Source organism: Rhinatrema bivittatum, chromosome 8, assembly GCF_901001135.1.
Source record: "Rhinatrema bivittatum chromosome 8, aRhiBiv1.1, whole genome shotgun sequence".
Taxonomy (NCBI): domain Eukaryota; kingdom Metazoa; phylum Chordata; class Amphibia; order Gymnophiona; family Rhinatrematidae; genus Rhinatrema; species Rhinatrema bivittatum.
This window is the reverse complement of record NC_042622.1, coordinates 272,210,642-272,234,068: the sequence shown is the minus strand read 5'-3', so window position 1 is coordinate 272,234,068 and position 23,427 is coordinate 272,210,642. Positions and strand designations below refer to the sequence as shown.

The window sequence follows — 23,427 nt, the reverse complement described above, 5'->3', positions numbered from 1 at the left end:
CATGTGTTAGAAAGGGGTTGGATATCCATGTGTAGATTAAAGTCACCTAACACTATGGTAGGTTTAGAGGTGTTTAGATGTGTTGTCAGAAACTCGATTAGTGGTGACATATTTAGCTCTAGTAAACTGGGAGGGCAGTATATAAGGCATATTTGTATATTGTTAGTGCTGAAGATGGCAATTTCATGGTTAGGTGGAGGTATTATTGGGATTAGTTTACATTTAAAAGCTTTTTCGATAATAAGTAGTAGGCCGCCTCCACGTTTATTTATCCTTGGGATTGAGAATACCTCATAATTTTTGTGCGCTATTTGATTTTTTAAGACTACATCAGATTTTTTAAACCATAATTCAGTAATTGCAACGAAGTTAGGTTTATTGTCATACAGTAGGTCGGAGATTATTGGGAATTTTTTAGTGATTGATTGAGCATTAACTAAGATGAATGTTAACATTAGTAAGTTATTTAGCGTTTGGGTGTTAGATTTGGTGGTTCTTATTATCTGTACCAGGTTGTTTTCTTTTTTAAATGACTTCTGCAAATCTCTTTTATTGTTATTAAATCTGAACATTTTATAATTCTTGTTATATTTACCTTTGTTCATGTAGACTAATATTGGTTGCTTACTTGAGACTTCTCCTTCCTTTTCCATGTTTGTTGTGTGGTTTGGACGGTTGATCCAATTTCCTTTGGTGTGCGAATGGGTGTACGAAGGGGCGTACAAAGGGGCAAGCCCCTTCGGAGCGCGGTGCCTCCGGTCGTTCTTGCTTTTTAAATCCTCCCTCTTGGCCGCGCTTCCGGCATCGGTGACGTCAGCCAAGGGGGAGGAGTTTGCTGGTCTTCCTGGTTCCTCTGGTTTTGCAATCACCGTTAGCTGCAGGAGAAAAAAAGCAGAAAAAAGCAGAATAAGCAGGAGGGAGGGGATAGAAAACAGATAAACAAACAGGTTCATGAGCCACAGGGCAGAGCCAGAAAGGAAGGCAGAGGGGAAGGGTAGGTAGGAGCTGGCGGGAGGGTGGAAAGATACAGTGATCCCTGCAATCAGCGTCTGCTGCAGGAGAAAGAAAAAGCAGAAAAAAAGGGCAGAAAAAGCAGGAAGGAGAGCTTAGTAAACACAGAAACAAACAGGTTGGTGAGCCACAGGGAACGGCGAGAAAGGAAGGCAGAGGGGGAGGGTAGGTAGGAGCGAGCGGGAGGGTGGAAATGATACAGGGAGCCTTTTGGTTTTTAATCAGGCAGGTTGCAGATCATCTGGATACACTAAGACTTAGCTTTTCACATCAATATTCTAAAATTGAGTGAGATCTATAATAGATTTTAGGTGTTCCAGTCTTGCCTACAGAACAAACCATACAAATTTAGACAGACAATCAATTAGCAGTGTTTTGTATCAACGAACAAGGGAGTTTTTACCAACTTTGTAAAGAAGCACTGAACATTTGGAAATTAGCAATGGAAAAGAAGTAGATACCGGTAATCTGTCTCCCAGGGAAAGACAGTAACCTGACAGACAGTTTAAGCCATCATCTTCAGCCACACGAGGGGTTATTGAAGATAGCTCACTATGGTAGCTTTTCAAGTTTTGGGGCACGTATACCATAGACCTTGCATTGTCATTAAATGACAAACTACAGCAGTATTGTTTTAAGACTTAGTGGCGATGCACCCGCTTAACGACGGTATAGAAAAGATTGTAAATAAATAAATAAATACCATGGATCCAAAGGCCTGCTATATGTGGTTCCCTTAATAGTGAAGATAATTCTCAAGTTGAGAAAAGTCAAGAAAACAGTGATTCTAATAGCTCCTTTTTGGCCATGCCAAAATTGGTTCCCATGGCTACTCAGTCTTGCAATAGCCCTACCTACAAAATTGCCATTAATACCAAATCTCCTAACTCAATACGGAGGAATAGTTCTTCAACCCAGCCTCCAATTGCTGGCACTAACAGCCTGGATGCTGAAAGCAGACTAATTTAAAAAGTTCAGTTATCCAAAAAGACAAATGAAATACTATTAGTGGAAAGAAAACCAACTACTAGAAGATCATGTAATTTTAAATGGAAAAGATTTAGCCACTGGTGTCAATCTTAAGAAACAGACCCCTTCAGGTGTGCCATATCAGTATTGCTCATAAACCTAATATATCTTATAGAATCAGGCTTAAAATCTAGCTCTGTGAGATTTAAGGGCCATTGCAGCTTATTACCATGAAGGAGGCCAACTGATCTCATATGAGCCAATGTTTCTAGATTTATTAAAGGACTTTATGATTTAAAGCCTCCAATAAAAACGCCATTGCCACATTTGAATCTAAATAATGGCAAAAGCTGTTTTGAAATGTATGATGTGGAAAACACTTTTCCTAATAGCCATAACTACTGCAAGCTCTAATAACCTACTCTCCATACATCCAAATTTTTAAATCAAGTACTACTAACAACTCATTCCAAGTTCTTGCCAACAGTAGTTTCCCAGTTCCATCTGAACCAGATGATAGCGCTACCAACATTTTTTCCCAAAGCCACATTCAAAACCAAACGAACAGGGTTTTCATACCCTAGACTGTACATGGGTACTCTTATTCTACCTAGAAAGAAAATTGACACAACTATTCATACTTTTTGATGAAAATAAGAAAGGAAATGCATTAATCAAACAATCATTGTCTAGATGGCTTTATCATTGTTATAAAGTGTTGGATTTTCAGATTTTACATCACGTAAAGGCCCAATAACTGTGAATGGTCGCCACAACTTTAGCTCACTTAAACTCCACTTCCATGCAGCAGATTTGCAAGGCAGCAACATGGGCAACAATACACATTTTTTCTCACATTACTACTTGCAGCAAGAGTCACATAAGAACATGCCGTACTGGGTCAGACCAAGGGTCCATCAAGCCCAGCATCCTGTTTCCAACAGTGGCCAATCCAGGCCATAAGAACCTGGCAAGTACCCAAAAACTAAGTCTAATCCATGTTACCGTTGCTAATAGCAGCAGTGGCTATTTTCTAAGTCAACTTAATTAATAGCAGGTAATGGACTTCTCCTCCAAGAATGTATCCAATCCTTTTTAAAACACAGCTATACTAACTGCACTAACCACATCCTCTGGCAACAAATTCCAGAGTTTAATTGTGCGTTGAGTAAAACGAACTTACTACTTAGACTTCTGGCATTAGCATACAAACATTTCAATTTGTATATTCTTCTTATGATGCCAAGGACCCATTGGTCTGAAGTTATACTGAGCCAACATTTTAGGTAAAACCTCAGCCTGCCTCTGACCGAAAGGTCCTCTGGCACAGGAACTGGGATACAGGCTAAGCTTTCTGTGATCCAGTCAAAAAACCATCCTGGGAGTTGACTGGGCTGCTGACTATGGCTTAGTGGCCCACTGCTGACTTAGATGGGCACCTGAGACCTGTTGTAATCAGGACCAAGGGGGGCAGAGTGTAATACTTCCTTGGTTGGAAAAGTGCCCCCTCTGTCCCCAGCCTCAGATACCTTCTAGAAGTTGAAGGCAGATTTGGAGCAATAAACGGAGAGTTGCTGCAGCACTGCACAGTGTTCATGGCTCTGTTTCACCGCAGTTTTCACCTCATCTCCAAAGGGATTCACTCCAGAACATGGTACGTCCATGAGTTTTTCCTGGACCTCTAATCAGAAGTCTGAGGCCTGCAGCCAGGCGAGTCTGCTGGCACCAATCCCCATGGCAAACACTCAATGCTGCCTCAAAGACATCAGAGATTGAGTAGACTATGTATTTTTCATACTCCATTTCCTTGTCAATGCCTAGAGAGCATCTTGTTGCTTCTGAAGAGGCTGCTCTAACTATTCCCTGCTGGTAAGAGCTTTGCAGGCATTCAACGTAACTCCTTGAAAGACATTTCTCCCAAGAGTGTACATAGTCCGAGACTTCTTCCCCAGGGGCTCAGAGGAACGAGTCTTCTGCCACTGGCTCTCTTGAGAATGGATTCGACCATCACTGATTGGTGTGGTAGCTGTCTAGCTTTGAATCCGGGAGCCTTCTAGATGAGGTAAACCACATCCATTTTTCTGTTAACGGGAGCTACAGAGAGGGAAGTTCTCCCACATCCTCATCTGCAGGTCCTGAATTTTATGGATTGATACTGCCAGATTTGGACTTGTCAGATTTGGACAAAGTGTTCAGTAACATTTTGAAATGTTTCCAACTTCTTGCACAAAGCCACAGTTTGCAAAAAAGCAACCCTTAACTATGGAGTCCCATTTTGTGTGGCTAATTTATTATGCTTGTTCACAGCGAAAGTTAAGTTGCTTACCTGTAACGTGTTCTCCATGGACAGCAGAGCAAACAGCCACACAATACCTTCCTCCTTCCCGGAAAGCTGAAGACAGAGCTAGCAAATAGAGATAAGGAGATGCATGCAATGACACTAACAAAGGAACTCCCATGAATGCCCAGAAGATACTCAAATAAGTTTCTGGGCTAGAAGAGACTGACCAATTGAACAATGTTGGATTATGTCGCCATTTTCTGTGTCTTTGTTCTACTGTTCATGGAGAACACCTGTTACAGGTAAGCATCTTCACTATATCCTACAAGCAGTCATACTTTTATAGCTGTGTAATTGTTCGTAGCTCTATGAAAGTTAGAAACCAAGTTCTAGGAAATGGTAATGCAACTATCTTGTAAAATAGCACTACTTTCATCTGTGATTTCTGACATGTTTTTTGCTTTCCTGTCTGATTTTTGTTGCTTCCCTTCCCTTCCTTTTGTCTTTACTTTTATTTATCTTGTGCTAGTAACAATGACAACACAGACAAATTATGGTTTTAAATATTAATATATGGGTAAATTATTTTGAAAATAGTCTCTTCATGTTTCAAAGACTAATGTTACTAGAACAGTGATTCATTGTCTGGAATTTTCACCAGTGAAGGTGATTTGAGGGTTGTGTGAAAGTATAAATTGTAAACAGTATAAGAAAAGCACTGTCACTTGCTTCATGGACTTTTGAAACATTACGTATACAAACTGTGTATTATTTTCTTTATAAAGCCCATGAAGTGGATTAGGATGTTCTCACAGGACAAGCAGGATGGTAGTCCTCACATATGGGTGACATCATCAAGATGGAGCCAATCACTGAATACTTTTGTCAAAGTTTCTAGAACTTTGACTGGCAACTACTGGGCATGCCCAGCATGGCACTAACCCTGCATCCAGCAGGGGTCTCCCTTCAGTCTCTTTTTTTCCGTACAGCTATAGCCATGCTGAGTTTTGGAGCTCTTCATAGTTCCTGACAGAAATTTTCTCCTCAGGAAATTTACTTTAAAACTTGCAAACGTTTATACCCCCTAGGGGTCTCCCTTCTCCGCCGTCAATTGCCGAGTTGTACGGTAAGTTTACCCCGTTTTTTGGTCGGTTCCCAGTGGTGAACAGTGTGGGCCTTGTCGGCACCGACCGCAACCAGCTTACATTTTTTCGGCAGCCACGATGGCGACGGGTTTTCGTCGGTGCCCTGACTGTCCGAGAACTGTGTCAATCACGGACCCTCATCTGGTCTGTGTGTTCTGTCTCGGACCATCGCACGACGTGGAGACATGTACCAATTGTACCCAAATGATCCCGAAGGGCCGTAGGGCGCAACTCAAAAAATGGTGCTTTTATTTCAGCGTCCATCTCCACAGGCACCATAGACACCATCCCCGGCGAAGCATTGATGTTGCTCCGAGGCCGAAGACTCCCGATCGATGTCTGTCTTCGGCGTCTCCTTCATTGATACTGGAGTCAAGTAAAGCGGAGCACCGGGGGAAGCACAGACACAAGCATCAGAGACCGGTGCCTTCGACTTCCGCAACACCGGTGGCATCATCGAGCGAGCCACCAACGAAGAAGACCCGGGCCGAGGAGCATCTCTTGCCCTCGAAGCCAGATGCACCAAGGCATCCCTCACCTTCGGAGGGCGTAGCTACCGAGATTCCCCCAGGACCAGTGGACCCTCCGGTATTGCCCGCCATGCCTCCTACTCCAGACCTGGAGTTCACCACCCCAGCACTCTAAATGGAGTTGCACCGGATGGTGCAAGAGGCAGTGGTCCAGGCTGTCCAAGGCCTCCCAAGACCACCGACGCCAGCATCGGTATTTGTGCCAGAACTGGCACCGATGCCACCGATGCTGCTTCCTTTCTTGGATAAACTGGATTTGCTTATCGGTGCCCTGCTGGGGGCACCGAGAAAATCACCGTTACTCATGGCTCCATCGATGCCCATCCCACTTTCATCGGGAGAAGAGGATGCGTTTAGGCCGGAGCCCGTTCTGGGGCCTTCGAGAGTGCCGCCACCGGTGAAGTCCCCGATGCCGGCACAGATACCTTTGATGCCACGACCTCCTCTGGCCGGAGAAATTCCACTAAGGCCACCAATGGATGCAGGTGATCAATCTTATGATCCATGGAAGGACAATACATCTGAATCCCAGGACTCAACTGAAGTTCCGTCGAGCCGCCACCTCCAGAGGAGAGACTCAAGTCTCTGCCAGAAGATCTCTCCTTCACTAACTTTATCAAGGAGATGGCGGAAACTATTCCATTCACACTGCAGACGGAGGAGGATTCCAGGCATAAAATGCTGGAAGTACTTCAGTTCCTGGATCCTCCAAAAGAAATCATGTACATCCCAGTCCATGAAGTTCTGCAGAATTTGATGCAGCGAAACTGGGAGCATCCTGGAACAGTCCCTCCAGTGAACCGTAAGATGGACGCAATCTACCTAGTCCAGCCTTCCCCGGGTTTCCAGAAGACACAATTAGCTCATCATTCGGTGGTGATGGAGTCCGTCCAGAAGAGGGCCAAGCGTCCAAAGCCCCATTCCTTTGCACCGCCTGGGAAGGAACAGAAACGTCTCGACGCTTTAGGCCGCAGGGTGTTTCACGGGGCCATGCTCATCTCACGTATTGCGTCATATCAGTTATATATGACACAGTACAACTGAAACCTATTTAAACAAGTACAGGAGTTTGGTGAATCCCTCCCAGAGCAGCTTCAAGAACAGCTGAACTCCATCGTTAAAAAGGGATTTGACACGGGAAAACATGAGGTTAGATCGGCGTATGATGTCTTCGATATGGCCTCCCGATTATCCACGGCTGGTATCAACGCTCGCCATTGGGCTTGGCTGAAGTCCTCTGATTTCCGCCCAGAGGTCCAGGATCATTTGGCTGACCTCCTATGCACGGGAGATAACCTGTTTGGTGAAAAAATCCAAGAGATGGTGGCCCAACTGAAAGGACTACAATGAAACACTCATGCTGAATTTTCGGCTCCCTCCAAGAGCCCAGTCAGACGTGAAGCTAAACGAACATCATACAAAGCCCGGGGGTATTATCCACCAGCGACTCGGGGTCGCCCGTCCCGGCCCTTCCAGAAGTCTGCACTGCGCCAGCCACGGGCTTAGAAAACTCAACCTCCTGCCCAGCCTACTCCTGCGGTGGGATTTTTTTACTTCCAACTCCAGAACAGAGATCAACCCCATTTGCCCAATCTGCCTGTGGGCGGCCGGCTATGCCACTTCTCCACCATGTGGGTAAACATCACAGACGGGTGGGTACAGTCTGTCATAGCTCAAGGCTACCATCTAAACTTCCTCTCCGTTCCGGCGGACACTCCACATCGGCCGGGGTGGCCCTCTTCCGACCACTGTCAGCAACTGCAGCAGGAATTAATTTCCCTTCTGCAAGCAAATGCCATAGAACCGGTTCCTCTTTCCCAGAGGGGGCACGGATTCTACTCCCGGTACTTCTTAATCCCAAAGAAGATGGGAGGCATTCGCCCGATATTAGACCTTCGGGCCCTAAACAAACATCTTCGGAAAGAGAAGTTTTGGTTGGTAACCTTGGGCTCCGTACTTCCACTTCTGCAACAGGGGGATTGGCTTTGCTCTCTAGACCTCAGACGTATACATGCACATCGCAATTACCCCGTCTCACAGACAATACCTCCGCTTCCTTGTCGGAGACCAACATTTCCAGTACAGGGTCCTTCCATTCGGCCTGGCGTCAGCCCCTCGGGTTTTCACGAAATGCCTGGCGGTAGTAGCCGCATGCTTAAGAAGACTGGGCACTCATGTCTATCCTTACCTGGACGACTGGTTGCTGAGAGCTCAGTCATTGGACGGAGTACTTCACTCCCACCACCTTACAGTGCGACTACTACTATCATTTGGATTTCTAATCAGTTATCAGAAATCTCACCTGATTCCGTCTCAGTTCCTCTCCTTTATCGGAGCGGATCTCGACACAATCCAAGCAAGGGCTTTTCTTCCCAGGGCCCGAGCTCACACACTGGCGTCGTTGGCGCGCGATATACAGTCTCGTCAAACCACGACGGCTCGTCATCTACTAGTCTTGCTGGGGCATATGGCATCCCCTCGATCCATGTTACCCCAATGACTCGTCTAGCCATGCGGGTAACACAGTGGACATTAAAGTCCTAGTGGTCACAGGTGCATCATCCAGTGTCCAACCTTGTCCACATCACCAGGTGACTTCGTCTCTCACTGGCATGGTGGATCCTGGAGTCCCATCTGCTTCAAGGTCTAACCTTTCAAGCTCCAGAACCTCAAATAATTTTGACGACCGATGCTTCCACTCTAGGTTGGGGAGCACATGTCAACAGCCTGCAGACTCAGGGAACCTGGTCGGCAGAGGAGGCGCAACATCAAATACATTTTCTGGAGCTTCGAGTGATCAGATATGCTCTCTCTGCGTTTCGGGATTGTTTGTCCAACAAAACAATCCTGATCCAAACGGACAACCAGGTAGCAATGTGATAGGTCAACAAGCAGGGGGAACCGGGTCCTACCTCCTATGTCAGGAGGTAGCATAGATTTGGGGTTTTGCTCTATCTCAGGCCATGCTTCTCAGAGCGACCTACCTGGCAGGTGTGGACAATGTTCTTGCGGACAATCTCAGTCAGGAATTCCAGCCCCTCGAGTGGTCACTCAACCCTGTAGTTGTAAACAGAATATTTCGGTAGTTGGGACACCCGACTATCGACCTCTTCGCGTCACTTCAGAATCGCAAGGTGGGGAACTTCTGCTCTCTACATCGCAGTCGCCAAGTTCCACCTCAGGATGCGTTCGCCCTGTCCTGGAGGGAAGGCCTCCTCTATGCCTACCCACCACTTCCTCTCATCAGCAAGACTCTCGTGAAACTGCGCATGGACAAGAGTTGATGATTCTCATTGCACCCTGCTGGCCGCGTCAGGCATGGTTTCCCATCCTTTGGGATCTCTCGGTGCGTCCGCAGATTTCCCTAGGCTCGTATCTGTCCCTGATATCTCAGAGGAATGGCCAATTGCACCACTCCAACCTTCAGGCCTTGTCACTGACAGCTTGGATGTTATGTTGAAAGGTTGATCCTACAACCGCTCAATCTTTTGGAATCTGTATCCCAGGTCCTTGTAGCTTCACGAAAGCCTTCTACTAGAAGGTCTTATCATTCTAAATGGAAAAGATTTTCGTTGTGGTGCAATTCAGAGGAGTTAGATCCTTTTACCTGCCCCACAAATCAGTTTTTAGACTACCTCTGGCATCTCTCAGTCGGGTTTACAAACCTCTTCCATCAGAGTGCATGTCAGTGCGGTGGCTGCCTTCCATAGGGGTACGGGGGGGTGTCTCTTTCTCGAAACAACCCCTAGTGGTGCGCTTTATGAAGGGATTGTTTCACCTGAAGCCTCCTCTCCATCCACCGGCCCTGTCTTGGGACCTTAATGTGATTTTAACGCAGCTCATGAAACCTCCGTTTGAGCCTCTGCATTCCTGCGAGTTGCGGCATATCACTTGGAAGGTCCTTTTGCTTCTGGCATTAACGTCTGCTCGCAGGATCAGTGAGCTACAGGCACTGGTCACATATTCCCCTTACACGAAATTTCTACATGATCGAGTGGTCCTTCGCACTCATCCTAAATTTCTTCCGAAAGTAGTATCTGAGTTTCATTTAAATCAATCCATAGTACTACTTACTTTCTTTCTAAAACCCTACTCACTTCCTCCTGAGCGGGCTCTGCATTCCTTGGACTGCAAATGTGCACTTGCCTTTTTTTTGTAACGCACTGCAGGCCATAGGAAATCCACCCAGCTTTTTGTTTCCTTTGATAAGCTTAAGTTGGGACTCCCGGTCAGAAAGCAGACCCTGTCCTCCTGGCTGGCTGACTGTACTTCCTTCTGCTATCAGCAAGCAGGCCTTCCGCCCCAGGGACGAGTTAAGGCGCACTCCATTAGGGCAATGGCAACGTCGGTTGCACACCTTCGTTCTGAACCTATTATTGATATCTGTAAAACTGCAACCTGGAGTTCTCTTCATACCTTTGCAGCCCACTACTGCGTAGACAAAACTGGTACACAAAATTCTATCTTTGGCCAGTCTGTTCTACGCAATCTATTCTCAGCGTAATATCCAACTTCCTTCTGCACCCGCTGAGATATTCAGGCTGCCCGTTCTCCAAAGAATCACCCTTGTTGTTGTGCCTGTTGCACGTCTTTTGGTGTTTTTGGTACATGCGTGGGCATCCTCAGCTTGTTATTCACCCATATGTGAGGACTACCATCCTGCTTGTCCTGTGAGAAAGCGGAGTTGCTTACCTGTAATAGGTGTTCTCACAGGACAGCAGGATTTAGTCCTCACGAAACCCACCCGCCACCCCGCAGAGTTGGGTACACTTATGATTTATTATGTTATTTTTCGCACACTCTTTTTGCTATACATAAGACTGAAGGGAGGCCCCTGCTGGATGCAGGGTTAGTGCCATGCTGGGCATGCCCTGTAGGTGCCAGTCAAAGTTCTAGAAACTTTGACAAAAGTATTCCGTGATTGGCTCCATCTTGATGATGTCATCCATATGTGAGGACTAACATCCTGCTGTCCTGTGAGAACACATGTTACAGGTAAGCAATTCTGCTTTTGGAAATCACAATATGAAAAAGATTTAATTTTAGGTTGTGGTAAATGGATATTTCAGTTTTGTATGTAATCTTTAAAAAAAAAAAAAAAAAAAGCTGTGAAGAGATTTTAGAAGCTAATTCCTAACTCTAACTATAATTTTACACCTAATTTTATAGATGTGTCTCATGTCTTTCCGGAATTCCCAGCCCCTGACTTGGGAAATATGCTGTTACCAGAGATGATCTCTGTGAATGATATCAAAACACTGCAGCTTCTTTACAGACGGCATTGTGAGGTAAATAAGGATAGTACCTGAGAAATCAAGAGACTGGTTTGACAGATTATGATCATATGTCCATGCTAGATCCTTAGAGTCCCAATTTATCCAGCTATAAGGTAGCATCTGAATATCCAGCGTGCTCAACGGCCGCCACTTAGCTAGATAACTACTTATCTGGCTAAGTAGTTAGCCAGTTACGTGGTGAGCGGGATGGGGGCATAACTGAGAGGATCTACTTATCCAGCTAACTTAGCCGGATAAGTAGCGATATTTAGACTTATCTGGCTAATGCAGCCAGATAATTTAGACCTGCTATTGAGCAGTTCTAAAGTTAGCCTGACAGACTTATCTGGCCGTCTCAGTTATCCAGCTATATTCAGCATGCGGCCAGGCTGCTGAATATTCCAGCTAAGTTAACTGAATAAGTTTATCTAGGAGGTAACCTCCCTATCTGGCAAGCTTTTGAATATGTACCTCTTAGTAATTGGTATGTCAGTGAGTTTGGGTGCTTCTGACCAATTGAAAGACACATTTCTTAGCATCCAGACAGATGAATCCACCAGTGGGTTATGCACCTCTACTAGCAGATGGAGACTGAGCAAAACTAACATCCCAGTATATATATATATATACCTATGCAGTTACATCAGCCTGCCAGTATTCTCCGTCTCTAGTAGGTGGTGGATGTGCATCTCCCTACTGGGGATTGCTTCAAGTTTTAGAAGGAGAAAGAAAGAAGGAGATTTAATTCACCCCTCTCTCCTGCGGTGATACCATATGGTCCCTCCCCTGGTTGAGAATTCCTGAGGTGATTTCTGTGGTCCGGTAGCTGGTTTTTCAGCTGAAAGGCAGTAGGTGCAGGAAGCGGAATACGCTTCCCCTGCAGCCAGAGGCCAACTCTGTACTCAGCCGGGACAGGCTGAGCTCAGGTAAAGCTTAAAAAACAAACAAACAAATAAAACAGAGGAGTAGGGTTTTTTTGTAGGATTTTCTCTGTCTCCATGCTTGTTGCATCAGTCCGAAGTTTGTTCCCGCCCCCGAGGGAATTTAAGGGATGTGAGCAGCCTGGAGGGTTGAGCAGCCCTTTTGGGCTAGGCCCCGGTCTTAGGCTTTTCTCTGTGCAGTACGTGGTAGGCCGCAGCAGCGTTTTCATGTATTTTCCTTCGTGTGAGGCTGCCCTCCTCAGAACCATCGGTTCGTGCGAGGGTGTCCAGCTGTGCATTCAATTATGCGCCCTGTTTTAGGACGCTTAGTTGGAAGCCTGCTTGGGTATCCAGTTGGTAGCAGCATTTGATTTAGGTGCGCGCTTGCCTGTAAGCACGAGCTGGGCTGTATTAAGGGCGCTCAGTTTTTGGGTGCCCATTAAGCACATGGCTGTATGCTTAAATTTTGGGATGCCTAAATTTTGGTCGCATATTTTTTACAGCATGAATTCAGCTGGATGCACACCTTTCAATCGCCTGTTAAGCATAATGACAGACTGATGGCACCTTAGCCTCTGTGCTGTCTGTTAGCCTCTGTGCTGTCTGTCATATTCGGGCATCTCAGCCTGGTCTTCCCTCTAACTTGTGCCAGTGCTGCTTAGAGGCTCAGGGAGAATTGCCTTCATCTGATTTTACTAAGTCTGGTTCTTCCCAGCCTGATGAGGGCCTGAGTAAAGACATGTCAGAAGGGGCACCTGACCTCGGAACTCCCTTAACTGATTCATCAGTGGGGAAAGGTAGCTCAGTGGGCACAGGACAGGTGCCTCCTGGTTTTGGCATGGATCCTGCAGCCTTTTCTTGGGTGGAATTTTTTCAAGGATTGCAATCCTTTCTTCAAGCACAGTCTTCGGCCCCGACCAATCTTGCCAAGTCAGTCCCAAGTGGTTACCTCCCGCATACCTGGTGCTGCTGTTAAATGCCGAAGTACACCTAGATCGGCACCTAGTCTTCCAGATAGGAATCTGGATGGCACTGATGATGAAGTCTGTCCTCACTCTCTGGAGGATGGGGAAATTCCTCAGGGATTGGAGCTGTATAGGACTATGTTGCGGTTCTTTCATAGAAATGAGTTATTGGCTCTGATTTCTCAGACATTAAAGATGCTGGAAGTACCTGGGGCTGAATCCATGTCTGAGCCAAAGAAAAATCCCATTTTGTTTTCTTTGCATAAAGCCTCATTTTTTTTCCCTGTTATGGAGGCTATTCAAGAATTGATTGATCTTGAGTGGGTGCCCTGGAGGCTAATTTCAAAGGGGATCGATTCTTGGAAGGCCTGTACCCCCTGGATCCAGTGGTGATAAAGTGGTTGCATTTTTTGAAAGTGGACATGCTTGTATGTGCTGTCTCCAAGTGAACGACTATCCCTGTGAAGCGAGAAGTGGCCTTGAAGGATGTGCAGTTAGAAAGATTGAGGCCATCCTTAAGCAAGCATTTAAAGTAGTAGGAATTACCTTGTAGATATCTTCTTGTTGGTCCCTGGTGGCTTGCTCCTGTTTACTTCTCTCTCAGAAGGGTGATGAATCTGGAGTGATTTTCAGGGCAGTTATGGAGCCAGCAGCTCCATAACTTTTTGGCAGATGCGGGCCAGCAGCTCCATAGCCTTTTTGGCAGATGCGGGCTTCGATTTGGTCTGCACCTCAGCCAGAGGGGGGTGGCTTCTCTTTCATATTGTTAGTTATATGTACCAAACTCGTTGTATGTATCAAGTTGTTATTCTGTAAACCGGAGTGAAGGCATTTTTTGCTATACTTCGGTATAAAAAAGACTTTAAATAAATAAATAAAATAAATAAATAATAGGTGCCAGGCATTAGTTATGGCTGAGAAATTGGTCGGCTGATGCAACCTCCAAGGCTAACCTTACAAAATTTCCCTTTAAAGGCTTGCTCTTGTTTGGGAGTGAGTTGGTGAAAATGGCCAATAAGTGGGGCGAGTCCCCGGTTCCTCGGTTGTCTGAGGATAAGAAGCAGATACTGCGCTCCTTTGGCATGAGAGTTCGTGCCAGGGGATCCAAGCATTTTTGACCCTACAAAGAAGCAGCTTTTCAGAGAACTCAACCTTTCGATAGGTCTCAGTCCTTTCGACCCAGGGTATCAGAATTCCCCGAGCCTCCCAATGAAGGTGTGTCGACCCACCCCCGATAACAGGAGATTGGGGATCGTCTCTCTCTCTCTCTTAGAGGTGGGTTGAAATCACGTCAGAACCAGAGGGTCTTGGAGGTGATATGCAATGGATAAGCACTGGAGTTTTGCAGTGTTTCTCGGGATGTGTTCATGGTGTCTCCTTGCCACTCCCTGCAGAAGAAGCAGGCAGTGGAGTGTACATTGTCAAGGCTCTGAGGGCTGTGGTTCCTGTGCCCATGACTCAAGAAAATACAGTCCGATATTCCATTAATTTCGTTGTACCCAAGAAGTAGGGCTCTTTTCGTCCCATTCTGGATCTCAAAGGTGTCAACCGTCATTTGCAGTTGACTCCTTTTTGCATGGTAACATTGCACTCAATGATATTGGCCAGTAAGTCGGGGGAGTATCTGACCTCCTTGGATCTGTCTGAGGTGTACCTGCATATTCCCATCCAGCTAGAGCATAGTTTTCTGCGTTTCACACTTTTTGATCATCATCAGTTTCAAGTGCTACCTTTTTGTTTGGCCACCGCACCCAGAACTTTTTTAAAGGCTATGGTTGTTGTGGTGGTGGCATAGTTGAGAGAGGATGTGATCCTGGTACGCCCATACTTGAATGACTGGCTGATTCTGGCCAAGTCTCTGGAAGAGAGCCTCCTGGTGACGTGCGATGTGACCTCCTTGTTGCAGGAGCTCAGTTGCATGGTGAACCTGGCCAAGAACAGTCTTCAGCCATCTCAGTCGCTAGAGTATCTGTGTTCGGTTTGACATGAAGCAGGTCCGGGTTTTCTTGCTGGAGGGTCGTATTCAGAAGTTGATGCAGGTGCATCTGTTGATGAATACAATGTGCCTGACAGTGTAGTTCTATCTGCAGGTGCTCGGATTGATGGCAGTGACTCTGGAATTGGTGCCATGAGCAGGGGCACATGTGTGTCCTTTTCAATGCTCCTTGCTGTCTTGTTGGAGACCACAGTCTCAGGACTATTTGATTCAGCGCCACCTGCCGATGGAGGTCTGCTCTCAACTACACTGGTGGTTACAAGCGGATCATCTAAGAAAGGGGGGTTTCCTTAAAATCACTGGACTGGCTAGTACTCACGACAGATGCGAGCCTCCAGTGTTGGGGATCTCACTGTTAGGAACTGACAGCACAAGGGCACTGGAGTATGGAAGAGTGTCTCTGGAACCTTAATTGGCTGGAAGCCCGGGCAGTCCGGTTGGCATGCTTTGTGGTTCAGGGACAGAATGCCTGGTCGAGCGGTCTGGATAATATCGGACAATGCAACGACGGTGGCCTACATCAGTCAACACAAAGGAACCAAAAGCCAGCATGTGTCACAGGAAATAGACCAACTTATGGAATGGATGGAAGTGCATCTTCAGGAGGTCTCGGCCTCGCACATTGCAGAAAAAGGCAATATAAGAGTAGACTTTCTCAGCAGGCAGAGTCTAGACCCAGGAAGATGGGTATTATCAGACAAGGTGTTTCAGCTAATAGTAGCTCGCTTGGGCTTTCCATTTCTGGACCTGCTGGCAACTTCTCGCAATATGAATGTTCCTTGATTCTTCAGTTGCATGAGAGATCCAAAGTCATTGAGTATCAGTGCTTTCGTACAGGAATGGTTGGAGAACAAGCTGATGTATACTTTTCCCCCGTGGCCTATTTTGGGCAGAATGGTTCAGAGAGCACCAGATTGGCCCATGAGACCATGGTATGTGGATCTGCGAAGGCTCCTGTTGGCCCTCCCCCACTCCGGTTTCCGTCACACAAGTATCTGTTGTGGCAGGGGCCTGATCTTCACCAAAATCCGACTTGATTTTGTCTTATGGTATGACCCTTGAGAAGGCTCTCTTGCTGAAGCGTGAATATTGTACTGTGTTGATTGTCAGCTTGCTACGAGTGAGAAAATTCTCCATGTCCATAGAAACATAGACTTGATGGCAGAAAAGAGCCAAATGATCCACCCAGTTTGCCCAGCAAAATTATGCCAGTATCTGCTGCACTGTGCAGGTTATCCCCATGCTTATCAGTTTACCAGACCATAAACGTCAGGGCCCTTGGATGCTGTTTGAATCCAATTTCCCTTAACCATTGCCTTGAAAACAGAAAGAAATGTTGGAGTTGCATCAAAAGTATCAGGCTCAGTGATAAATGGTAGAAAGCACCACATCAGCTAGTTATCACCATGTTCATTTATTTCTCAAACCTTAAAAGTTGAGGCCCTTTTTGGTTGCTGTCTGAATCTAATTCCCCTTTTCTCACTGCCATTGAAGCATAGATAGAGTTGCATTAAAAGTATCAAGACTTAATTGTTAAGGGTAGCAACTTCCACATCAGCAACTTACCCCCAGTTACCTCCATGCACTCTTTTCTTTATTTCAAATAACTATCCTTTAGAGATTCACAGTGTTTATCCCAGGACAAGCAGGATGATAGTCCTCACATATGGGTGATGTCACTGGACGGAGCCCTATCACGGAAAACTTTCTGTTAAAGTTTCTAGAAACTTTTGACTGGCAAACTGAGTCCACTGAGCATGCCCAGCATGCCATTATCCCTTGAGCCACAGGGGTCTCTCTTCAGTCTTCTTTTTTCCATGCTGCAGTTAGCCTCGCGGTTAAGGAGCCCTATGTGTTTTCACACAACTTTTCTTCATGGAAAAACTAATATTTTTTCTCAAAAAAAAATCCCCTAATTGGGGTCTTCCAGTCTCAGGATACATTTTTCCCTCGATTAGTGACAAAATCTATATTTGCAGTCAATACCGTTCCTTTATTTTTTCAGTGACTGCAGGCCGTCAACGGCTGTCCGGCCTTTCACAATGGTAACCGGCTTCCAAAAATGCCCTAATTGCCCCCGTACCATGTCCCTCACTGATCCACATATTGAGTGTGCTCTATGCCTCGGCCCCGGTCACAATGTTTCATCATGTCCCCAGTGTGCCAAGATGAATTCCAAAGGTAGAAGGGCCCATCTAGATAAAATGGAACACCTTTTCAATATCCAGCTAGTTCCATTGTCATTGACGCAGTCATCACCAGCAGGAGTTACAAAAAAGGTAATCCTTAAAACTCCATCGAAGGCATCGACAAAGTTGGCATCGGTACTTGAAAAAAGAGAGCACTGTGAAAAACACCGTCATCGGCATCGACGTGAACCGCCCGGTTCCGATTCTGATCCGGGGGTGAGTTCAGTTCCTATTGACCCACCCGCTAAAAAGCCCAGGATTGAAGGCGCTTCGATGCTATTGATTCCGGAACCGAGGCAATCCCCACCAATATCGGTGCCAGTTACTGAGCCCCCACAGGGACCTGTGGTACAGCCAGTTTTGCCTCCAGTGCCACCCCCTAAAGCCCTATTACCCCTACAGTAAGGTGGCCACCCCCCCCCCCCCCCCCCCGAAACTAATAGTGCCCACAACATGCAAATGCATGTTAATGGCCCTATTAGTTATTCCCACACGATCCAGAAAGCAGAATGTGCAGCGAAGCCACACATTTTACTTTAAAAAATTAACGCCTGCCCAAAGGCTGGCGTTAATTTCTGCCGGCGCCTGGGAAGTGTACAGAAAACCAGAAAAAACTGCTTTTCTGTATAGCCTCCGACTTAATATCATAGCGATATTAAGTCGGAGGCCCCAAAATTTTAAAAAAATTTAAAATTTAAAAAAAAAATTTAAAATCGGCCCGCGGGTTGGAAAACTGATGCTCAATTATGCCGGCGTCCGTTTTCCAAACCTGTGGCTGTCAGCGGGTTTGAGAAATGACGCCAGTAAAATTGAACGTCGGCTATCAAACCCGCTGAAGCCGCTGCTCCTGTCAAAAAGGAGGTGCTAGGGACGCGCTAGTGTCCCTAGCGCCTCTTTTTACCGCGAAGTGGCCTGGGCGCGCGTTGGGAGAGCGGGTGCTCGCCTCGGAGCTCCGGCTCTCCCACCAATTTTACTGTATCGGCCTGATAGGTAGCAGCGGAGGCTGGAAACTACAGGCCGATTAGCCTCACCTTGGGGGTGGGATTATTAATAGAGAAATTGCTGAAGGAAGGGATAATGAATTATATACAAACTGGTAGGTTGCTGGGCCTGAGGCAGCATGGATTCACCAGGGGAAGGTCCTGTCAGACAAATCTGATTGAATTTTTTGATTGAGTGACTAGAGAATTGGATCAAGGAAGAGCGCCTAATGTGATTTACTTGGATTTCAGCAAAGCTTTTGATACAGTCCTGCATAGGAGGTTCGTGAATAAAATGAGAAGCTTGGGAGTTGGTACCAAGGTAGGGGAGTGAATTACAAACTGGTAGACTGACAGGAGATAGCGTGTAATAGTAAATGGAACCTCCTGTAAAGACAGAGCGGTAATAAGTGGCATGTCATAAGGTTCGGTTTTGGGACTGTTTCAGTTCAATATCATTTGAGCAACATTGTGGAAGAGATAGAAGGTACAAATGTGTCTACTTGCAGATAATACCAAGATCTGTAGCAGAGTGGACATGCCTGAAGGAGTAGAGAGAATGAAAAGAGATTTAAGAAAGCTTGAAGAGTCATCACAAATTTGGCAGCTGGGATTCAATGCCAGGAAGTGCAGAGTCATGCATCATCTGGGGTGTGGTGATCCAAAAGAGCTATATGTGATGAGGAGTGAAACACAGATGTGCATGGACCAAGAAAGAGATCTTTGGTTAAAAATATCTGGTGATCTGAAGATAGCAAAGCAATGTGACAATGTGATAGCTAAAACCAGAAGAATGCTGGGCTGCTCAGAAAGAGGCTTAACTAGCAGGAAAAAGGAGGTGATGATGCCCTTGTACAGGTCCTTGGTGATGCCTTATTTGGAGTACTGTGTTCAGTTCTGGAGACCGTATCTCAAAAAGGATAGAGATAGGATGGAGGTGGTCCAGAGAAGGGTAACCAAAATGGTATGGGGTCTGTATCGGAACACTTATGAGGATAGGCTGAAGGATCTAAATATGAATACTCTGGAAGAGAGGAGATGCAGGGGAGATATGATATAGATTTTCAAATACCTGAAAGGATTTAATGATGCATGATCATTGAACATTTTTCGTTGGAAAGCAAATAGTAGAACTAGGGGTGAAGAAAGGAAACTCCATGGGGGATTACTCGGAACCAACATCAGGAAATATTTATTCATGGAGAGGGTAGTGGATGCCTGGAATGCCCTTCCAGAAGAAGTGGTGAGGACGGAAACAGTAAACAAATTTAAAAAAGGTATGGGATAAACACTGTGGATCCCTAAACGCTAGAGTTCAAAATGAAGAAAAAGTGTGTATGGGGTAATAACATGCATGGAGCGACAACTATTACCCCTAACAGAAAATATGGGGATTACTACCCTTAACCGATTAGCTTTCATGATTTTGACGCAACTGCAACATCACTCTCTGCTTTGACGGCAGGGGAAAAGAGGGGAATTAAATTCAGATGACACCAATGCTAGGCTGTGTCTTTTTTTTTTTAAATTTTTTTTTTTATTGAGAAACCAGCAAATACAGAAAGTAAAATGGACATTTGACATTAAAAGTAACATAATAACCAGCTGATTAAAGAGAAACAAAGGGAATGCAGCATCTCCACAAAAAAGTTAGTATATGTTAAAGCTCCCATAATACTCCATAGACACTGTGACGTCTATATGATTATGAAACAACTGGTAATAAAGCATTAGAAACCCCCATTGTTACAACAGTGCAAAATAACCAGTTGGTTCCCCATTAGATCCCCCTCCCCCCAACCCGCCCCAGCCCTTCCACTGAGGCCGATGAGTCAACATTAGAAACCGCAAGTCAACCCAGCAGCTGGCCGATCCCCCCCCCATCCCTCCCTTCCCCCCCTCTTTTGAAAACAACACATTCATGTATTCCAGTCCATTAAAAAGAAACAGCCAACCACGACCACACGAGTCCGAAACGAACCCTCCAGAGCAGCACCATCTTTCAGCTAAGCACAGTCATTAAGTATCCGACTTCTGGTGGCGTGAGGTAGAGCCTGGATATATGGATTCCAAACACTCAGAAACTGCTTACGTCGCCGTGGAGATTGTTGAATGGACAGCTGCTCCATATGCATCATCACATAAAAAAGATTTCTCCATGTCCAGAAAGAAGGGGGCTCAGCACTGCGCCAAGTCATAAGAATCACCCGCTTCCCAACCACACTGGCTTTCTGGATCAACAGCCTGGTGCCAGGATCTCGTATTCTCAACGGGGGTATACATCCAAATAGAATCCACAGGGGCGCAACCGGTATAGAAACATGTAATATGGTAGCTAAATAGTGGGCTATCCTAGTCCAAAAAGATTGGATCACAGGACACGCCCAAAAAACATGAGCCAACGTGCCTCCCTCCTTCTGACAACGCAGGCACGAACCTGAAGCAGCAATATATTGCTGTTTTGCCATCTGTGGTGAAACATACACCCTTCCCAAAAATTTGTATTGCAATTCTCTATAATAGGTATTATACGAGATCCGGGCAATCCGGCCATAACAAGTCTTTAACACAGAGGAGGTGACCACAAACTCCCCATCAGCGCTCCAACGATTCGCCAATGTGGAATACATCTCCACCCCCCTCAACCCACACAATGTCCTATAATAATATGATAGGGATGGAGCTTTACTTCTCAACAGGGCCAATAACTTCTCCAGCTTCTGAAATGTGGAGAGTTGCTTAAACGCCACAGGTATGGACTTAACATAATGTCTAAGTTGTAAATAGGTGAACGCAGTAATCACCTCTCTGCCATAACATTCTTGCAGTTAAGAAAAGGACATCAAATTCTCCCCCTCCGTAAACACATGCCCTAAATAGGCAATACCCTCTTCTCGCCAGGCCTTAAATGCGGAAGAGGTAGTCCCAGGCGTAAAATCAGGGTTACCAGTGACGGAAAGCAGGTATGCACTAACCCTGGGCATCTGAAGTGTTTTGGTCAAGCCAACCCACGCCTGTCTAATCGGTTGTATAACTTTAGAGTGAGTTAGCATGGGGGATAGTTTTGTCGGCTCCATCTGCAAAACATAACTAACATGAACAGGATATAAAAGCGCACTCTCAGCCATAAAACTGGTATGTGAGGAAGTACCCAGCAACCAATCCCTTATGATACGTAGATTACAGGCTTCAGCGTACCTTGTCAAATTCGGAACTCCCATCCCTCCCATCCCCCAACCTCCGCAACGAACGATCCAGTTGAGACACATCTTCTCGTCGAAGATGAATAGGCAAATTTTGAAATAAGTGCAGCCATTTGGGGAGAATAACCATTTTAAATAAATTTACTCGGCCATACAAGGATAGGGGAAGAGCCTGCCATGTAGTAAGTTTGTCTTGAGTAAGTTTCAGTAAATTCGGTACATTAGCTTGGTAGACCCCAGAAGGATCCACAGGCACCTGAACTCCCAAATACCTAAAAGAATCCGTAGCCCAATATAAGGGGAACGAGCCACGCCATCGTTCCTTCAGGGCTTCCGGAAAAGCCAAGGCAGACGACTTATGTTCATTTAAGCGAAATCCCGAAAAAACCCCAAAGGAGCCCATTACGCCCAGCAAAGAATCGAGAGAGGTAACAGGATCTGTCAAAAAAACCAAAATGTCATCCGCGAACGCCGCGCACTTAAATATTTCCTTATCAAACCGCACTCCCCGGATAGTATGAGTCCCCTGTATCGCAAGCAGCATAGGTTCTAATTGGAGCAAAAAAAGAAGGGGAGACAAGGGGCATCCTTGACGAGTGCCCCTCCCAACAGGGAACATATCTGTTATCCCAGGACAAGCAGGATGCTAGTCCTCACATATGGGTGACGTCACTGAACGGAGCCCAGGCGGGAAAACTTTCTGTCAAAGTTTCTAGAAACTTTTGACTGGCCCCATGAGGCCACTGAGCATGCCCAGCATGCTATGATATTCTCTGCCACAGGTGTCTCTCTTCAGTCTTCGTTTTTCTGCGCTGCAGCTAGCATCGCGGATCCGGAGCCGTTGAGTATTCTCAACCTTCTCTTGACTATTTTAGTCTAAAAGTGATATTCTCTCTCACAAAAAATCTCTCGGGGTCTCTCCTTACCGGCCGGTAAGTAACCCAGTCTCAGATTTTCTTTTTCGGAGAGTAGAAAAATTACCTCAGTCGAATCGACGGCCGTCGTTCGATATAAGATGTCAACAGGATTTAAAAAATGCCCTGTTTGTGCTAGAAAAATGTCACTTACAGACCCACACACCGAACGTGTGTTGTGTCTGGGTGACAAACATGATGTACAGAATTGTCCGCAATGTGCGGAAATGACGCCGAAATCGAGGAAAACCAGGCTCGAGAAAATGGAAAATTTATTCAGCCTGCAACTTATACCTTCCCCGTCGCAGTCGTCGAGGTCATCTCCGGCTGGAGCGACTAAGCGAGTAATACTTAAAAAACCTCGCCCGGGACCGTCGGGGGATCATTCCTCCCCTTCCTCGTCTTAGACGTCGACAAAGTCGTCTGAAAAATCAAAGTCGAAACATCGACACAGACATAGAAGCCCTTCGTTGTCCGACCCCGCTACCCAGGAGCCCTCGACAGCGAAGCGGCCTAGATTTCAGGAAACGTCGGAGTCTTCAACGCCTCGGCCTACCTCGACTCCATTGCTGACACCAGATCCAGATCAAGGTACGTCTCAAGAACTGGTGCTTCAGCCTGCGCCACCGCCCACAACCGCTCTGATTCCAACGGTTGTGCGGCCGGAATTGTCCGATTTAATCCGACAAGCGATTTCACAGGCTTTGAAGGAACAACTTACGATGCCGACTTCACTGTCGATGCCGATGATTTCCACATCGATGCCGGCAAATTTGCCGATGCCGGTGGGCACACTGATGCCGTGGTCATTCTTGACTCCGGTACACAGAGACTCGACGTCGACACCAAAGATCATTACGTCATCGACGTCTTTATACACTCAAATTCCGGCTATGTCATCTATACCGTTGCCTTCGATGTTACCACCATCGACGGAATCGACACCAAGAGCACCACCCTCGACAACTACATCGAGGACAACTATCCTTCCCTCGACAATAACAGAGCAAGAGGATACTGACACTCAGGAATTGGCACTCTTTCAACG

The 23,427-nt window shown here is 46.1% G+C and overlaps 1 protein-coding gene across 5 annotated transcripts in view; it reads left to right on the top strand.

The window, feature by feature from the left end:
• Positions 1-23,427, top strand: part of RFX2 (regulatory factor X2) — a 705,663-nt gene that overhangs the window by 425,448 nt on the left and 256,788 nt on the right. For all 5 annotated transcript variants that reach the window (XM_029610912.1, XM_029610911.1, XM_029610910.1 and 2 more), the window contains one exon: positions 11,106-11,224. In XM_029610912.1, the coding sequence (XP_029466772.1) occupies positions 11,106-11,224 (119 nt within the window). The remainder of the gene's footprint in view (positions 1-11,105; positions 11,225-23,427) is intronic.